We start from the raw sequence: 18547 nt of genomic DNA on the forward strand, positions 1-18547 counted from the left end.
CCCTCTTTCTCCTCCTTTTCCCTCTTTCTCCTCCTTTTCCCTCTTTCTCCTCCTTTTCCCTCTTTCTCCTCCTTTTCCCTCTTTCTCCTCCTTTTCCATCTCTTTCTCCTCCTTTTCCATCTCTTTCTCCTCCTTTTCCATCTCTTTCTACTCCTTTTCCCTCTTTCTCTCCCTTTTCCATCTCTTTCTCCCCCTTTTCCCTCTTTCTCTCCCTTTTCCATCTCTTTCTCCCCCTTTTCCATCTCTTTCTCCCCCTTTTCCATCTCTTTCTCTCCCTTTTCCATCTCTTTCTCCTCCTTTCCCTCTTTCTCTCCCTTTTCCATCTCTTTCTCCCCCTTTTCCATCTCTTTCTCCCCCTTTTCCATCTCTTTCTCTCCCTTTTCCATCTCTTTCTCCTCCTTTTCCATCTCTTTCTCCTCCTTTTCCCTCTTTTTCTCCCTTTTCCATCTCTTTCTCTCCCTTTTCCATCTCTTTCTCCTCCTTTTCCATCTCTTTCTCCTCCTTTTCCATCTCTTTCTCCTCCTTTTCCATCTCTTTCTCCTCCTTTTCCCTCTTTCTCTCCCTTTTCCATCTCTTTCTCCCCCTTTTCCATCTCTTTCTCCCCCTTTTCCATCTCTTTCTCCCCCTTTTCCCTCTTTCTCCTCCTTTTCCCTCTTTCTCCTCCTTTCCATCTTTCTCCTCTCCTTTTCCATCTCTTTTTTTCCCCCCTTTCCATCTTTCTTTCTCCTCTTCTGTGCGTTCCCCCTTACCTGTAGGCCTAACACCTGGCCAAAGTTCTCTAACACACTCACCTTGCTTTCTCACGGTGTAGGATGAAGTTGCCCCGAGACGCTAATCTTGGGTCAGTTTAGCATTTTCCCCATTAAATGGCAAATTTTAGGATTGGGGTAGGGGATGCTGATCCTAGATCTTTACCTAGGGGAAATGTCATCCCGGAGTGGATCTTAAATATTGTATAAATTATTTCAGACTTTTTCTTATTCTTTGGAAGGCTATTTTTCATACACCAATTCAGCTAGAATCGCCATTCAAACTTTAAAACGTGTCGACTAATCATGACCAGTGTGCTTATTTACAACTTTTTGATAACTATTTTAATTATTAAGCTTTTTGTCCTCTTGAAAAACCTTGTCCACTTTAATGGGATATCTTCCAACAAATGTGCCATTTATTAAGACTCCCAGACTTCCAACATTTTCTCTCAACTCTGGGAATTTGACCACTTAAATTAGACAATCTTAGAGCTTATGAAGTCGTAGTCGACTTCGGTTTTACCAATCAGCAATCAGAAGATACAGCTGCTTTATATTTTAGTAATCTAGCGCTGTCTTTTTATCCAACCTTTGTTTCCTCATCTCTCAGAATATAAACATTTTTAACCCTTTCCATTTTTTGTGTTTCATTTTCTCTGCGCACATGCCTCTTGATGGAAAGAAGCATCTTGTATGGGTGTGGGCACACACCAATCAGAGTGCTGAATTTGCCATCATGTTGAAAAAGCCTGCATGCTGCCCGCCACTAAGTCATTACTTATAAACTACAGATGTATCATGTAAATCAAGTTTTAACTGCATAGGAACAATGGGATGCATTGTTAACAATGTTGTCGGTGGCCGAGTCTTCACAAGCTCGGCAAACTGCTCTGGCTCGCCAGTTTCAACCACATGGAATACAGCCTAGCAGATGCTGTTGTGGGAATCTACATCTCCCTTGTTGTAAAACCTTTGTTTCCTCATATCTCTCAGAAAATTAAAGTATTTGAAGACTAAACAGAACATTGTGGGCTCTGGTCTTGTGCAAGGACCTCAAATCCGATGCAGCTTCAATTATGGGTCCTAGCACCGGTCCCAGCACATCTGTACTAAACAGTATGTTGAAAATCATATGTAGTATGATTAGTACGCAGTATGTTGTTTTAGTAATCAGTAGGTGAAGACAGATTTCAGAAAACAACCTCAACCTACAGACAGTTTCTGAAGGAATAGTCATTGCGTTCCAAGATGACCGCTCCACCGAGGTCTATAATGTCCATTTCCGATTTGTCAAATTTTATGAAAAGCGGCAGGGTTGTAGAACCCACCAAAAATAACTGGCACTACTATTAGGCCTACTACTGTTACTACTACTACTGTTATTACTGTTACTACTACTACTACTACTACTACTACTACATTTACATTTACATTTAAGTCATTTAGCAGACGCTCTTATCCAGAGCGACTTACAAAATTGGTGCATACACCTTATGGCATCCAGTGGAACAGCCACTTACATCTAAATCTTTTTTTTGGGGGGGGAGAAGGGGGGTGAGAAGGATTACTTACCCTTACTTACCCTATCCTAGGTATTCCTTGAAGAGGTGGGGTTTCAGGTGTCTCCGGAAGGTGGTGATTGACTCCGCTGTCCTGGCGTCGTGAGGGAGTTTGTTCCACCATTGGGGGGCCAGAGCAGCGAACAGTTTTGACTGGGCTGAGCGGGAACTGTACTTCCTCAGTGGTAGGGAGGCGAGCAGGCCAGAGGTGGATGAACGCAGTGCCCTTGTTTGGGTGTAGGGCCTGATCAGAGCCTGGAGGTACTGAGGTGCCGTTCCCCTCACAGCTCCGTAGGCAAGCACCATGGTCTTGTAGCGGATGCGAGCTTCAACTGGAAGCCAGTGGAGAGAGCGGAGGAGCGGGGTGACGTGCGAGAACTTGGGAAGGTTGAACACCAGACGGGCTGCGGCGTTCTGGATGAGTTGTAGGGGTTTAATGGCACAGGCAGGGAGCCCAGCCAACAGCGAGTTGCAGTAATCAAGACGGGAGATGACAAGTGCCTGGATTAGGACCTGCGCCGCTTCCTGTGTGAGGCAGGGTCGTAATCATGTTGTAGAGCATGAACCTACAGGAACGGGACACCGCCTTGATGTTAGTTGAGAACGTCAGGGTATTGTCCAGGATCACGCCAAGGTTCTTAGCGCTCTGGGAGGAGGACACAATGGAGTTGTCAACCGTGATGGCGAGATCATGGAACGGGCAGTCCTTCCCCGGGAGGAAGAGGAGCTCCGTCTTGCTGAGGTTCAGCTTGAGGTGGTGATCCGTCATCCACACTGATATGTCTGCCAGACATGCAGAGATGCGATTCGCCACCTGGTCATCAGAAGGGGGAAAGGAGAAGATTAATTGTGTGTCGTCTGCATAGCAATGATAGGAGAGACCATGTGAGGTTATGACAGAGCCAAGTGACTTGGTGTATAGCGAGAATAAGAGAGGGCCTAGAACAGAGCCCTGGGGGACACCAGTGGTGAGAGCGCGTGGTGAGGAGACAGATTCTCGCCACGCCACCTGGTAGGAGCGACCTGTCAGGTAGGACGCAATCCACCGCCGGAGATGCCCAACTCGGAGAGGGTGGAGAGGAGGATCTGATGGTTCACAGTATCGAAGGCAGCCGATCGGTCTAGAAGGATGAGAGCAGAGGAGAGAGAGTTAGCTTTAGCAGTGCGGAGCGCCTCCGTGATACAGAGAAGAGCAGTCTCAGTTGAATGACTAGTCTTGAAACCTGACTGATTTGGATCAAGAAGGTCATTCTGAGAGAGATAGCGGTAGAGCTGGCCAAGGACGGCACGCTCAAGAGTTTTGGAGAGAAAAGAGAGAAGGGATACTGGTCTGTAGTTGTTGACATCGGAGGGATCGAGTGTAGGTTTTTTCAGAAGGGGTGCAACTCTCGCTCTCTTGAAGACGGGAGGGACGTAGCCAGCGGTCAGGGATGAGTTGATGAGCGAGGTGAGGTAAGGGAGAAGGTCTCCGGAAATGGTCTGGAGAAGAGAGGAGGGGATAGGGTCAAGCGGGCAGGTTGTTGGGCGGCCGGCCGTCACAAGACGCGAGATTTCATCTGGAGAGAGAGGGGAGAAAGAGGTCAGAGCATAGGGTGGGGCAGTGTGAGCAGAACCAGCGGTGTCGTTTGACTTAGCAAACGAGGATCGGATGTCGTCGACCTTCTTTTCAAAATGGTTGACGAAGTCATCTGCAGAGAGGGAGGAGGGGGGGGGGATTCAGGAGGGAGGAGAAGGTGGCAAAGAGCTTCCTAGGGTTAGAGGCAGATGCTTGGAATTTAGAATGGTAGAAAGTGGCTTTAGCAGCAGAGACAGAGGAGGAAGATGTAGAGAGGAGGGAGTGAAAGGATGCCAGGTCCGCAGGGAGGCGACTTTCCTCCATTTCCGCTCGGCTGCCCGGAGCCCTGTTCTGTGAGCTCGCAATGAGTCGTCGAGCCACGGAGCGGGAGGGGAGGACCGAGCCGGCCTGGAGGATAGGGGACATAGAGAGTCAAAGGATGCAGTAAGGGAGGAGAGGAGGGTTGAGGAGGCAGAATCAGGAGATAGGTTGGAGAAAGTTTGAGCAGAGGGAAGAGATGATAGGATGGAAGAGGAGAGAGTAGCGGGGGAGAGAGAGCGAAGGTTGGGACGGCGCGATACCATCCGAGTAGGGGCAGTGTGGGAAGTGTTGGATGAGAGCGAGAGGGAAAAGGATACAAGGTAGTGGTCGGAGACTTGGAGGGGAGTTGCAATGAGGTTAGTGGAAGAACAGCATCTAGTAAAGATGAGGTCAAGCGTATTGCCTGCCTTGTGAGTAGGGGGAAGGTGAGAGGGTGAGGTCAAAAGAGGAGAGGAGTGGAAAGAAGGAGGCAGAGAGGAATGAGTCAAAGGTAGACGTGGGGAGGTTAAAGTCGCCCAGAACTGTGAGAGGTGAGCCGTCCTCAGGAAAGGAGCTTATCAAGGCATCAAGCTCATTGATGAACTCTCCGAGGGAACCTGGAGGGCGATAAATGATAAGGATGTTAAGCTTGAAAGGGCTGGTAACTGTGACAGCATGGAATTCAAAGGAGGCGATAGACAGATGGGTAAGGGGAGAAAGAGAGAAAGACCACTTGGGAGAGATGAGGATCCCGTGCCACCACCCCGCTGACCAGAAGCTCGGGTGTGCGAGAACACGTGGGCGGACGAGGAGAGAGCAGTAGGAGTAGCAGTGTTATCTGTGGTGATCCATGTTTCCGTCAATGCCAAGAAGTCAAGGGACTGGAGGGAGGCATAGGCTGAGATGAACTCTGCCTTGTTGGCCGCAGATCGGCAGTTCCAGAGGCTACCGGAGACCTGGAACTCCACGTGGGTCGTACGCGCTGGGACCACCAGAGTAGGGTGGTCGCGGCCACGCGGTGTGGAGCGTTTGTATGGTCTGTGCAGAGAGGAGAGAACAGGGATAGACAGACACATAGTTGACAGGCTACAGAAAAGGCTACGCTAATGCAAGGAGATTGGAATGACAAGTGGACTACACGTCTCGAATGTTCAGAAAGTTAAGCTTACGTAGCAAGAATCTTATTGACTAAAATGATTAAAATGATACAGTACTGCTAAAGTAGGCTAGCTGGCAGTAGCTGCGTTGTTGACACTACACTAATCAAGTCGTTCCGTTGAGTGTAATAGTTTCTGCAGTGCTACTATTCGGGGCTAGCTGGCTAGCTAGCAGTGTTGTTTACGTTACGCTGCGTTAAAAGAACGACAATAGCTGGCTAGCTAACCTAGGAAATCGCTAGACTACACAATTATCTTTGAAACAAAGACGGCCATGTAGCTAGCTATGTAGCTAGCTACGATCAAACAAATCAAACCGTTGTACTGTAATGAAATGAAATGAAATGAAAATGTGAAACTACCTGACCGGGTTGTTGAATTCGAAACAGTACACATTGGCTAGCTGTTAGCTGTTAGCTGTTGTCTAGCTAGCAGAGTCTCCTACGTTAAGGACGACAAATAGCTGGCTAGCGACCCTCAGTGAATACTACTACTGTTATTACTGTTACTACTACTACTGTTACTACTACTACTGTTATTACTGTTACTACTACTACTACTACTGTTACTACTACTACTGTTACTACTGTTACTACTACTACTGTTACTACTGTTACTACTACTACTGTTACTGTTACTACTGTTACTACTACTACTGTTACTGTTACTACTGTTACTACTACTACTGTTACTACTGTTACTACTACTACTGTTACTACTGTTACTACTACTACTGTTACTGTTACTACTGTTACTACTACTACTGTTACTACTGTTACTACTACTACTGTTACTGTTACTACTGTTACTACTACTACTGTTACTACTGTTACTACTGTTACTACTACTACTGTTACTGTTACTACTGTTACTACTACTACTGTTACTACTACTACTGTTACTACTACTACTGTTACTACTGTTACTACTACTACTGTTACTACTACTACTGTTACTGTTACTACTGTTACTACTACTACTGTTACTACTGTTACTACTACTACTGTTACTACTGTTACTACTACTACTGTTACTACTGTTACTACTACTACTGTTACTACTACTATTGTTACTACTGTTACTGTTACTACTGTTACTACTGTTACTACTACTACTGTTACTACTGTTACTACTACTACTGTTATTACTGTTACTACTACTACTGTTACTACTGTTACTACTGTTACTACTACTACTGTTACTACTACTACTGTTACTACTACTACTGTTACTACTGTTACTACTACTACTGTTACTACTACTACTGTTACTACTGTTACTACTACTACTGTTACTACTGTTACTACTACTACTGTTATTACTGTTACTACTACTACTGTTATTACTGTTACTACTACTACTGTTACTACTACTACTACTACTGTTACTACTACTACTACTACTGTTACTACTGTTACTACTACTACTGTTACTACTGTTACTACTACTACTGTTACTACTGTTACTACTGTTACTACTGTTACTACTACTACTGTTACTGTTACTACTGTTACTACTACTACTGTTACTACTACTACTGTTACTACTGTTACTACTACTACTGTTACTACTGTTACTACTACTACTGTTACTACTGTTACTACTACTACTGTTACTACTGTTACTACTACTACTGTTACTACTGTTACTACTACTACTGTTACTACTGTTACTACTACTACTGTTACTACTGTTACTACTACTACTGTTACTACTACTACTGTTACTGTTACTACTGTTACTACTACTACTGTTACTACTACTACTGTTACTGTTACTACTGTTACTACTACTACTGTTACTACTACTACTGTTACTACTACTACTGTTACTACTGTTACTACTACTACTGTTACTACTACTACTGTTACTACTGTTACTACTACTACTGTTACTACTACTACTGTTACTACTACTACTGTTACTACTGTTACTACTGTTACTACTACTACTACTGTTACTACTACTACTACTGTTACTACTACTACTGTTATTACTGTTACTACTACTACTGTTATTACTACTACTGCTACTACTGTTACTACTGTTACTACTACTACTGTTACTGCTACTACTGTTACTACTACTACTGTTACTACTGTTACTACTGTTACTACTACTACTACTGTTATTACTGTTACTACTGTTACTACTACTACTGTTATTACTGTTACTACTGTTACTACTACTACTACTACTACTGTTATTACTGTTACTACTACTACTGTTATTACTGTTACTACTACTACTGTTATTACTGTTACTACTACTACTACTGTTATTACTGTTACTACTACTACTGTTATTACTGTTACTACTGTTACTACTGCTACTACTGTTACTACTACTACTGTTACTACTACTACTACTACTGTTACTACTACTACTACTGTTACTACTGTTACTACTACTACTACTGTTACTACTGTTACTACTACTACTGTTACTACTACTACTGTTACTACTGTTACTACTACTACTGTTACTACTACTACTGTTACTACTGTTACTACTGTTACTACTACTACTACTGTTACTACTGTTACTACTACTACTACTGTTATTACTGTTACTAACACTACTACTACTACTGTTACTACAACTACTGGTACTGTTACTACTACTACCACTGTTACTACAACTACTGGTACTGTTACTACTACTACTACTGTTACTACTACTACTAATGTTACTACTACTACTACTTTTACTACGTTTACTACTGTTACTACTACAACTACTATTGTTACTACTACAACTACTACTGTTACTACTACAACTACTACTGTTACTACTGTTACTACTGCTACTGTTACTGTTACTGTTACCTCTGCTATTGTTACTACTGCTACTGTTACTACTGCTACTGTTACTACTACTACTCTTACTACTACCGTTACTGTTACTTCTACTACTACTACTGCTATAATAGTAATAATAATAATAATACTGCTGCTTGTATTAAGACTGTTACTACTGATACTGCTACTGTTACTACTGATACTGCTACTGTTACTTCTGCTACTACTACTACTGTTACTACTACTACTACTGCTACTGTTACTACTACTACTACTGCTACTGTTACTACTGCTACTGTTACTACTACTACTGCTGCTACTGTTACTTCTGCTACTACTACTACTACTACTGTTACTTCTGCTACAACTACTGTTACTTCTGTTACTACTGCTACTACTACTGTTACTACTGATACTGCTACTGTTACTTCTGCTACTACTACTACTGTTACTACTACTACTACTACTACTACTGCCACTACTGCTACTGTTACTACTGCTACTACTACTACTACTACTGCTGCTACTGTTACTTCTGCTACTACTACTACTACTACTGTTACTTCTGCTACAACTACTGTTACTTCTGTTACTACTGCTACTACTACTGTTACTACTGATACTGTTACTAATGCTACTACTACTGTTACTACTGATACTGTTACTACTGATACTACTACTACTACTGTTATTTCTGCTACTACTACTGTTACTTCTGCTACTACTACTGTTACTACTGCTACTGTTACTACTGCTACTACTACTACTGTTACTACTACTACTACTACTGTTACTACTACTACTGTTACTGCTACTACTACTGTTACTACTACTACTACTACTAATACTGTTACTGTTACTACTGTTACTACTACTACTGTTACTACGTTTACTACTGTTACTACTACAACTTCTACTGTTACTACTACAACTACTACTGTTACTACTACTACTTTCACTACTGTTACTACTTTCACTACTACTGTTACTACTGTTACTACTACTGTTACTACTACTACTACTTTCACTACTGTTACTACTTTCACTACTACTGTTACTACTGTTACTACTACTACTGTTACTACTACTACTACTGCTACAGTTACTACTGCTACAGTTACTACTGCTACTGTTACTGTTACTACTGCTACTGTTACTGTTACTACTGCTACTGTTACTATTACTACTGCTACTGCTACTGTTACTACTGCTACTGTTACTACTACTACTCTTACTACTACTATTACTGTTACTTCTACTACTGCTATAATAATAATAATAATACTGCTGCTTATATTAAGACTGTTACTACTGATACTGCAACTGTTACTACTGATACTGCTACTGTTACTTCTGCTACTACTTCTACTGTTACTACTACTACTGTTACTACTGATACTGTTACTAATCCTACTACTACTGTTACTACTGATACTGTTACTACTGATACTGTTACTACTACTACTGGTACTGTTACTACTACTACTGTTACTACTACTACTGTTACTAATACTACTGTTACTACTACTACTGGTACTGTTACTACTACTGTTACTACTACTACTAGTGTTACTACTACTGTTACTACTACTACTACTGTTACTACTGCTACTGTTACTACTGCTACTACTACTACTACTACTGTTACTACTACTACTGTTACTACTGCTACTGTTACTACTGCTACTACTACTACTGTTACTACTACTACTACTACTGTTACTACTACTACTGTTACTGCTACTACTACTGTTACTACTACTACTACTACTACTACTAATAGTGTTACTGCTACTGTTACTAATGTTATTACTGCTATAATAAAAATAATACTGCTGCTTGTATTATTACTGCTACTGTTACTACGATTACTAATATTGTTACTGCTACTACTAATACTACTTCTCCTTCTACTCCTTTTTAATGATTGCAACGCAAAATAAAAATGTCCCTCTTTCAGTAAGTTTTCTTCAGTTTCGAGCCTAATGAACACGGCTCTGGTGTCTTGGTTGTCGATAATACAACCTTTCTATCAAACCAAAGGACAAAAGGTTGAGTTGCTGGATGTATGAAAAACGCTGGTGGTGTTATCAACCAAGCCTTACATTGTACCAGAGAGTACATTATATTCTTCCCTGCCCAGAGCACAAATTTCTGCACAACAACACACCATTCAAATACAACCATCTTCACCAATAGAGTCTGTGAACTACAGTTGGCTTTAAATCACAGAGAAGGTGAAGGTCACTGATGAAGTCCAGCCAGCATGCTACGGGTGGGTTTCACAACCACTAGACGACCATAATGCTGACTGTTGTAAATATGACGTAACAGTTGGTATATAAACTGATGTATTCAATTGGTCAAATTGATATCTTGCTCATAGCGAACGGCAGCCATTTTGTAACAGTGGCTCTCTATCTCCTATTTGACACAGATCAAAAGTTTAGAGCCGTTGATCCTCATGGCTCACAGTGTGCTACTGCACTGCACTGCCGGGCCTCTCGGGCCACTATGGAACGTAAGCACTGTGGACACACTGTATGTGCATCTGGATGTTTTGTGTGTGTCTCTGTGTGTGTGCGTGCGTCTGTGTGTATATAGCAATGTGTAAATGGGTGTGTGCGCTCGAGCGCAAGATTGTGTGATTGAGTGTATGAGCGTGTGTGTATACATTTTTATGAGAGAGACCATCCCTTCGCTTAACACTGCGTGTCTATGTCCATGGCTGTGTGTGGGCACTGGCTTGGCATTGACCCCTCTGTAACCCCTGACCCGTGACTCCTCAGCAACGTGATTGGTGGTTCTGGGATGGCTCTGCAGTGCATGTGCTGTGGTTGCTGTGGTTGGTTCGGTGGTTGAAAAGCTAGCAGCTTGCACCATCGTGTTGGTCTCCTTCATGTATTCCCACAACAACAAAACACAGCATGGTTACCAACATCCCAGTTGGGTCAGAATATACTCTAGGAATTCAATAAAATGGTTGTACAAATCCATGTATTTCCAACCCATCTTATTGCTATGAAAAGATATGATGATATATTTTCTTAACTGAAAGAAAACCCATGGTCATGGTCATCATGATGTGTTCATGGAAAGAGTTTCTTTATTTCTCTGTGTCATATTGTACACCTGTCAGTGGCTCTTTGTACCATGATGACAGAGTAGGAATTCACTCTGACGGTCTCCTCGTTGTGCTTTCAGGGGAACCGTTCAGTGTCCTCAACAGCCGATAAACACAGAGCAACACTATTTGAAAATGTCTTTGTTTTCTGGTTCCAAGGTGGTTGGAAGTCCGTCGTTGAAAGAAGTGACGAAACCTGTCAAAATAGCTGAGAGTGACGTTGATGTAAGTATGAGCAGTTTTCCACATTACACACACACACACTCGCACACTCTCTTTCTCTCTCTCTCTCTCTCTCTCTCTCTCTCTCTCCCACCCGTAACCCTCAATAACATTTTCCACTGTTCTCGCAAAAGGACATTGAGTTTTGGCTTTAGGGACATTGAGTTTTTGTTTTAGCTGAGATGATGAGACACTGACTACCATAGACCCTTAGAGAGAGCAGTTTAGATGAGATGAGGAGGGACTACCATAGACCCTGAGAGAGAGCAGTCTAGATGAGATGAAGAGGGACAACCATAGGCCCTTAGAGAGCAGTCTAGATTAGATGAGGGACAACCATGGGCCCTTAGAGAGAGCAGTCTAGATGAGATGAGGGACAACCATAGACCCTGAGAGAGAGAGCAGTCTAGATGAGATGAGGGACTACCATAGACCCTTAGAGAGAGCAGTTTAGATGAGATGAGAAGGGACTACCATAGACCCTTAGAGAGAGCAGTTTAGATGAGATGAGGGACTACCATAGACCCTTAGAGAGAGCAGTTTAGATGAGATGAGGGACTACCATAGACCCTTAGAGAGAGCAGTTTAGATGAGATGAGGAGGGACTACCATAGACCCTTAGAGAGAGCAGTTTAGATGAGATGAGGGACTACCATAGACCCTTAGAGAGAGCAGTTTAGATGAGATGAGGAGGGACTACCATAGACCCTTAGAGAGAGCAGTTTACATGAGATGAGGAGGGACTACCATAGACCCTTAGAGAGAGCAGTTTAGATGAGATGAGAAGGGACTACCATAGACCCTTAGAGAGAGCAGTCTAGATTAGATGAGGGACAACCATGGGCCCTTAGAGAGAGCAGTCTAGATTAGATAAGGGACAACCATAGGCCCTTAGAGAGAGAGCAGTCTAGATGAGATGAGGGACTACCATAGATTCTTAGAAAGAGCAGTTTAGATTAGATGAGAAGGGACTACCATAGACCCTTAGAGAGAGCAGTTTAGATGAGATGAGGAGGGACTACCATAGACCCTTCGAGAGAGCAGTTTAGATGAGATGAGGAGGGACTACCATAGACCCTGAGAGAGAGCAGTCTAGATGAGATGAGGAGGGACTACCATAGGCCCTTAGAGAGAGCAGTCTAGATTAGATGAGGGACAACCATGGGCCCTTAGAGAGAGCAGTCTAGATTAGATAAGGGACAACCATAGGCCCTTAGAGAGAGCAGTCTAGATGAGATGAGGGACTACCATAGGCCCTTAGAGAGAGCAGTCGAGAATAGATGAGGGACAACCATAGGCCCTTAGAGAGAGCAGTCTAGATTAGATGAGGGACAACCATGGGCCCTTAGAGAGAGCAGTCTAGATTAGATAAGGGACAACCATAGGCCCTTAGAGAGAGCAGTCTAGATGAGATGAGGGACTACCATAGACCCTTAGAGAGAGCAGTCTAGATGAGATGAGTAGGGACTACCATAGACCCTTCGAGAGAACAGTCTAGATGAGATGAGGAGGGACTACCATAGACCCTTGGAGAGAGCAGTCTCGATGAGATGAGGAGGGACTACCATAGGCCCTTGGAGAGAGCAGTCTCGATGAGATGAGGAGGGACAACCATAGGCCCTTAGAGAGAGCAGTCTAGATGAGATGAGGGACTACCATAGACCCTTAGAGAGAGCAGTCTAGATTAGATGAGGGACAACCATAGGCCCTTAGAGAGAGCAGTCTAGATAAGATCAGGAGGGACTACCATAGACCCTGAGAGAGAGAGAGCAGTCTAGATAAGATGAGGGACAACAATAGACCCTGAGAGAGAGCAGTCTAGATGAGATGAGGAGGGACTACCAATAGACCCTGAGAGAGAGAGCAGTCTAGATGAGATGAGGAGGGACTACTAATAGACCCTTAGAGAGAGAGCCGTCTAGATAAGATGAGGGACTACCATAGGCCCTTAGAGAGAGCGGTCTACTGTAAATGAGATGAGGAGGGACTACCATAAACCCTTAGAGAGAACAGTCTAGATGAGATGAGGAGGGACTACCATAGACCCTTAGAGAGAGCAGTCTAGATGAGATGAGGGACTACCATAGACCCTTAGAGAGAACAGTCTAGATGAGATGAGGAGGGACTACCATAGACCCTTAGAGAGAACAGTCTAGATTAGATGAGGGACAACCATAGGCCCTTAGAGAGAGCGGTCTACTGTAGATGAGATGAGGGACTACCATAAACCCTTAGAGAGAACAGTCTAGATGAGATGAGGAGGGACTACCATAGACCCTTAGAGAGAGCAGTCTAGATAAGATGAGGGACTACCATAGACCCTGAGAGAGAGAGCAGTCTAGATGAGATGAGGGACTACCATAGACCCTGAGAGAGAGAGAGCAGTCTAGATAAGATGAGGGACAACCATAGACCCTGAGAGAGAGCAGTCTAGATGAGATGAGGAGGGACTACCATAGGCCCTTAGAGAGCAGTCTAGATTAGATGAGGAGGGACTACCATAGACCCTGAGAGAGAGCAGTCTAGATGAGATGAGGGACTACCAATAGACCCTTAGAGAGAGAGCAGTCTAGATAAGATGAGGGACAACCATAGGCCCTTAAGATGAGGAGGGACTACCATAGACCCTGAGAGAGAGAGAGCAGTCTAGATAAGATGAGGGACAACCATAGACCCTGAGAGAGAGCGGTCTAGATGAGATGAGGAGGGACTACCATAGGCCCTTAGAGAGCAGTCTAGATTAGATGAGGAGGGACTACCATAGACCCTGAGAGAGAGAGCAGTCTAGATGAGATGAGTAGGGACTACCATAGACCCTTCGAGAGAGCAGTCTAGATGAGATGAGTAGGGACTACCATAGACCCTTCGAGAGAACAGTCTAGATGAGATGAGGAGGGACTACCATAGACCCTTAGGGAGAGCAGTCTAGATAAGATGAGGGACTACCATAGACCCTGAGAGAGAGAGCAGTCTAGATGAGATGAGGAGGGACTACCATAGACCCTTAGAGAGAGCAGTCTAGATAAGATGAGGGACTACCATAGACCCTGAGAGAGAGAGCAGTCTAGATGAGATGAGGGACTACCATAGGCCCTTAGAGAGAGCAGTCTAGATGAGATGAGGAGGGACTACCATAGGCCCTTTGAGAGCAGTCGAGATGAGTAGGGACTACCATAGACCCTTGGAGAGAGCAGTCTAGATAAGATGGGGAGGGACTACCAATAGAGCCTTAGAGAGAGCAGTCTAGATGAGATGAGGAGGGACTACCATAGACCCTTAGAGAGAGCAGTCTCGATGAGATGAGGAGGGACAACCATAAACCCTTAGAGAGAGCGGTCTACTCTACATGAAATGAGCAGGGACTACCATAGACCCTTAGAGAGAGAGCAGTCTTGATGAGATGAGGAGGGGCTACCATAGACCCTTAGAGAGAGCAGTCTAGATGAGATGAGGAGGGACTACCATAGACCCTTAGAGAGAGCAGTCTAGATGAGATGAGGAGGGACTACCATAGACCCTTAGAGAGAGCAGTCTAGATGAGATGAGGAGGGACTACCATAGACCCTTAGAGAGAGCAGTCTAGATGAGATGAGGAGGGACTACCATAGACCCTTAGAGAGAGCAGTCTAGATGAGATGAGGGGGACTACCATAGACCCTTAGAGAGAGCAGTCTAGATGAGATGAGTAGGGACTACCATAGACCCTTAGAGAGTGCAGTCTAGATGAGATGAGGAGGGACTACCATAGACCCTTAGAGAGAGCAGTCTAGATGAGATGAGGGGGACTACCATAGACCCTTAGAGAGAGCAGTCTAGATGAGATGAGGAGGGACTAACATAGACCCTTAGAGAGAGCAGTCTAGATGAGATGAGGAGGGACTACCATAGACCCTTAGAGAGAGCAGTCTAGATGAGATGAGGAGGGACTACCATAGACCCTTAGAGAGAGCAGTCTAGATGAGATGAGGAGGGACTACCATAGACCCTTAGAGAGAGCAGTCTAGATGAGATGAGGAGGGACTACCATAGACTCTGAGAGAGAGCAGTCTAGATGAGATGAGGAGGGACTACCATAGACCCTTAGAGAGAGCAGTCTAGATGAGATGAGGAGGGACTACCATAGACCCTTAGAGAGAGCAGTCTAGATGAGATGAGGAGGGACTACTAATAGACCCTTAGAGAGAGAGCCGTCTAGATAAGATGAGGGACTACCATAGGCCCTTAGAGAGAGCGGTCTACTGTAAATGAGATGAGGAGGGACTACCATAAACCCTTAGAGAGAGCAGTCTAGATGAGATGAGGGACTACCATAGACCCTTAGAGAGAACAGTCTAGATGAGATGAGGAGGGACTACCATAGACCCTTAGAGAGAACAGTCTAGATTAGATGAGGGACAACCATAGGCCCTTAGAGAGAGCGGTCTACTGTAGATGAGATGAGGAGGGACTACCATAAACCCTTAGAGAGAACAGTCTAGATGAGATGAGGAGGGACTACCATAGACCCTTAGAGAGAGCAGTCTAGATAAGATGAGGGACTACCATAGACCCTGAGAGAGAGCAGTCTAGATGAGATGAGGGACTACCATAGACCCTGAGAGAGAGAGAGCAGTCTAGATAAGATGAGGGACAACCATAGACCCTGAGAGAGAGCAGTCTAGATGAGATGAGGAGGGACTACCATATGCCCTTAGAGAGCAGTCTAGATTAGATGAGGAGGGACTACCATAGACCCTGAGAGAGAGCAGTCTAGATGAGATGAGGGACTACCAATAGACCCTTAGAGAGAGAGCAGTCTAGATAAGATGAGGGACAACCATAGGCCCTTAAGATGAGGAGGGACTACCATAGACCCTGAGAGAGAGAGAGCAGTCTAGATAAGATGAGGGACAACCATAGACCCTGAGAGAGAGCGGTCTAGATGAGATGAGGAGGGACTACCATAGGCCCTTAGAGAGCAGTCTAGATTAGATGAGGAGGGACTACCATAGACCCTGAGAGAGAGAGCAGTCTAGATGAGATGAGTAGGGACTACCATAGGCCCTTCGAGAGAGCAGTCTAGATGAGATGAGTAGGGACTACCATAGACCCTTCGAGAGAACAGTCTAGATGAGATGAGGAGGGACTACCATAGACCCTTAGGGAGAGCAGTCTAGATAAGATGAGGGACTACCATAGACCCTGAGAGAGAGAGAGCAGTCTAGATGAGATGAGGAGGGACTACCATAGACCCTTAGAGAGAGCAGTCTAGATAAGATGAGGGACTACCATAGACCCTGAGAGAGAGAGCAGTCTAGATGAGATGAGTAGGGACTACCATAGACCCTTCGAGAGAGAAGTCTTGATGAGATGAGGAGGGACTACCATAGGCCCTTAGAGAGCGGTCTAGATTAGATGAGGAGGGACTACCATAGACCCTGAGAGAGAGCAGTCTAGATGAGATGAGGAGGGACTACCATAGGCCCTTTGAGAGCAGTCTAGATGAGATGAGTAGGGACTACCATAGACCCTTGGAGAGAGCAGTCTAGATAAGATGGGGAGGGACTACCAATAGAGCCTTAGAGAGAGCAGTCTAGATGAGATGAGGAGGGACTACCATAGACCCTTAGAGAGAGCAGTCTCGATGAGATGAGGAGGGACAACCATAAACCCTTAGAGAGAGCGGTCTACTCTACATGAAATGAGCAGGGACTACCATAGACCCTTAGAGAGAGAGCAGTCTTGATGAGATGAGGAGGGGCTACCATAGACCCTTAGAGAGAGCAGTCTAGATGAGATGAGGAGGGACTACCATAGACCCTTAGAGAGAGCAGTCTAGATGAGATGAGGAGGGACTACCATAGACCCTTAGAGAGAGCAGTCTAGATGAGATGAGGAGGGACTACCATAGACCCTTAGAGAGAGCAGTCTAGATGAGATGAGGAGGGACTACCATAGACCCTTAGAGAGAGCAGTCTAGATGAGATGAGGGGGACTACCATAGACCCTTAGAGAGAGCAGTCTAGATGAGATGAGTAGGGACTACCATAGACCCTTAGAGAGAGCAGTCTAGATGAGATGAGGGGGACTACCATAGACCCTTAGAGAGAGCAGTCTAGATGAGATGAGGAGGGACTACCATAGACCCTTAGAGAGAGCAGTCTAGATGAGATGAGGAGGGACTACCATAGACCCTTAGAGAGTGCAGTCTAGATGAGATGAGGAGGGACTACCATAGACCCTTAGAGAGAGCAGTCTAGATGAGATGAGGGGGACTACCATAGACCCTTAGAGAGAGCAGTCTAGATGAGATGAGTAGGGACTACCATAGACCCTTGGAGAGAGCAGTCTAGATAAGATGGGGAGGGACTACCAATAGAGCCTTAGAGAGAGCAGTCTAGATGAGATGAGGAGGGACTACCATAGACCCTTAGAGAGAGCAGTCTCGATGAGATGAGGAGGGACAACCATAAACCCTTAGAGAGAGCGGTCTACTCTACATGAAATGAGCAGGGACTACCATAGACCCTTAGAGAGAGAGCAGTCTTGATGAGATGAGGAGGGGCTACCATAGACCCTTAGAGAGAGCAGTCTAGATGAGATGAGGAGGGACTACCATAGACCCTTAGAGAGAGCAGTCTAGATGAGATGAGGAGGGACTACCATAGACCCTTAGAGAGAGCAGTCTAGATGAGATGAGGAGGGACTACCATAGACCCTTAGAGAGAGCAGTCTAGATGAGATGAGGAGGGACTACCATAGACCCTTAGAGAGAGCAGTCTAGATGAGATGAGGGGGACTACCATAGACCCTTAGAGAGAGCAGTCTAGATGAGATGAGTAGGGACTACCATAGACCCTTAGAGAGAGCAGTTTAGATGAGATGAGGGACTACCATAGACCCTTAGAGAGAGCAGTTTAGATGAGATGAGGAGGGACTACCATAGACCCTTAGAGAGAGCAGTTTAGATGAGATGAGGAGGGACTACCATAGACCCTTAGAGAGAGCAGTCTAGATGAGATGAGGAGGGACTACCATAGACCCTTAGAGAGAGCAGTCTAGATGAGATGAGGAGGGACTACCATAGACCCTTAGAGA

At 44.7% G+C, this 18547-nt stretch overlaps 1 protein-coding gene across 5 annotated transcripts in view; it reads left to right on the forward strand.

Moving 5' to 3' along the window:
- LOC118359347 (pleckstrin homology domain-containing family A member 7-like) overlaps positions 1-18547 on the forward strand; it is a 212284-nt gene that overhangs the window by 168816 nt on the left and 24921 nt on the right. For 3 of the 5 annotated variants that reach the window (XM_052480703.1, XM_052480701.1, XM_035737866.2), the window contains 2 exons: positions 10562-10645; positions 11408-11473. In XM_052480703.1, coding sequence (XP_052336663.1) covers positions 10562-10645; positions 11408-11473 — 150 coding nt within the window. The remainder of the gene's footprint in view (positions 1-10561; positions 10646-11407; positions 11474-18547) is intronic. The other 2 variants (XM_052480702.1, XM_035737868.2) reach the window with 1 other exon arrangement.

Source organism: Oncorhynchus keta, chromosome 26 (genome assembly GCF_023373465.1).
Source record: "Oncorhynchus keta strain PuntledgeMale-10-30-2019 chromosome 26, Oket_V2, whole genome shotgun sequence".
NCBI lineage: Eukaryota > Metazoa > Chordata > Actinopteri > Salmoniformes > Salmonidae > Oncorhynchus > Oncorhynchus keta.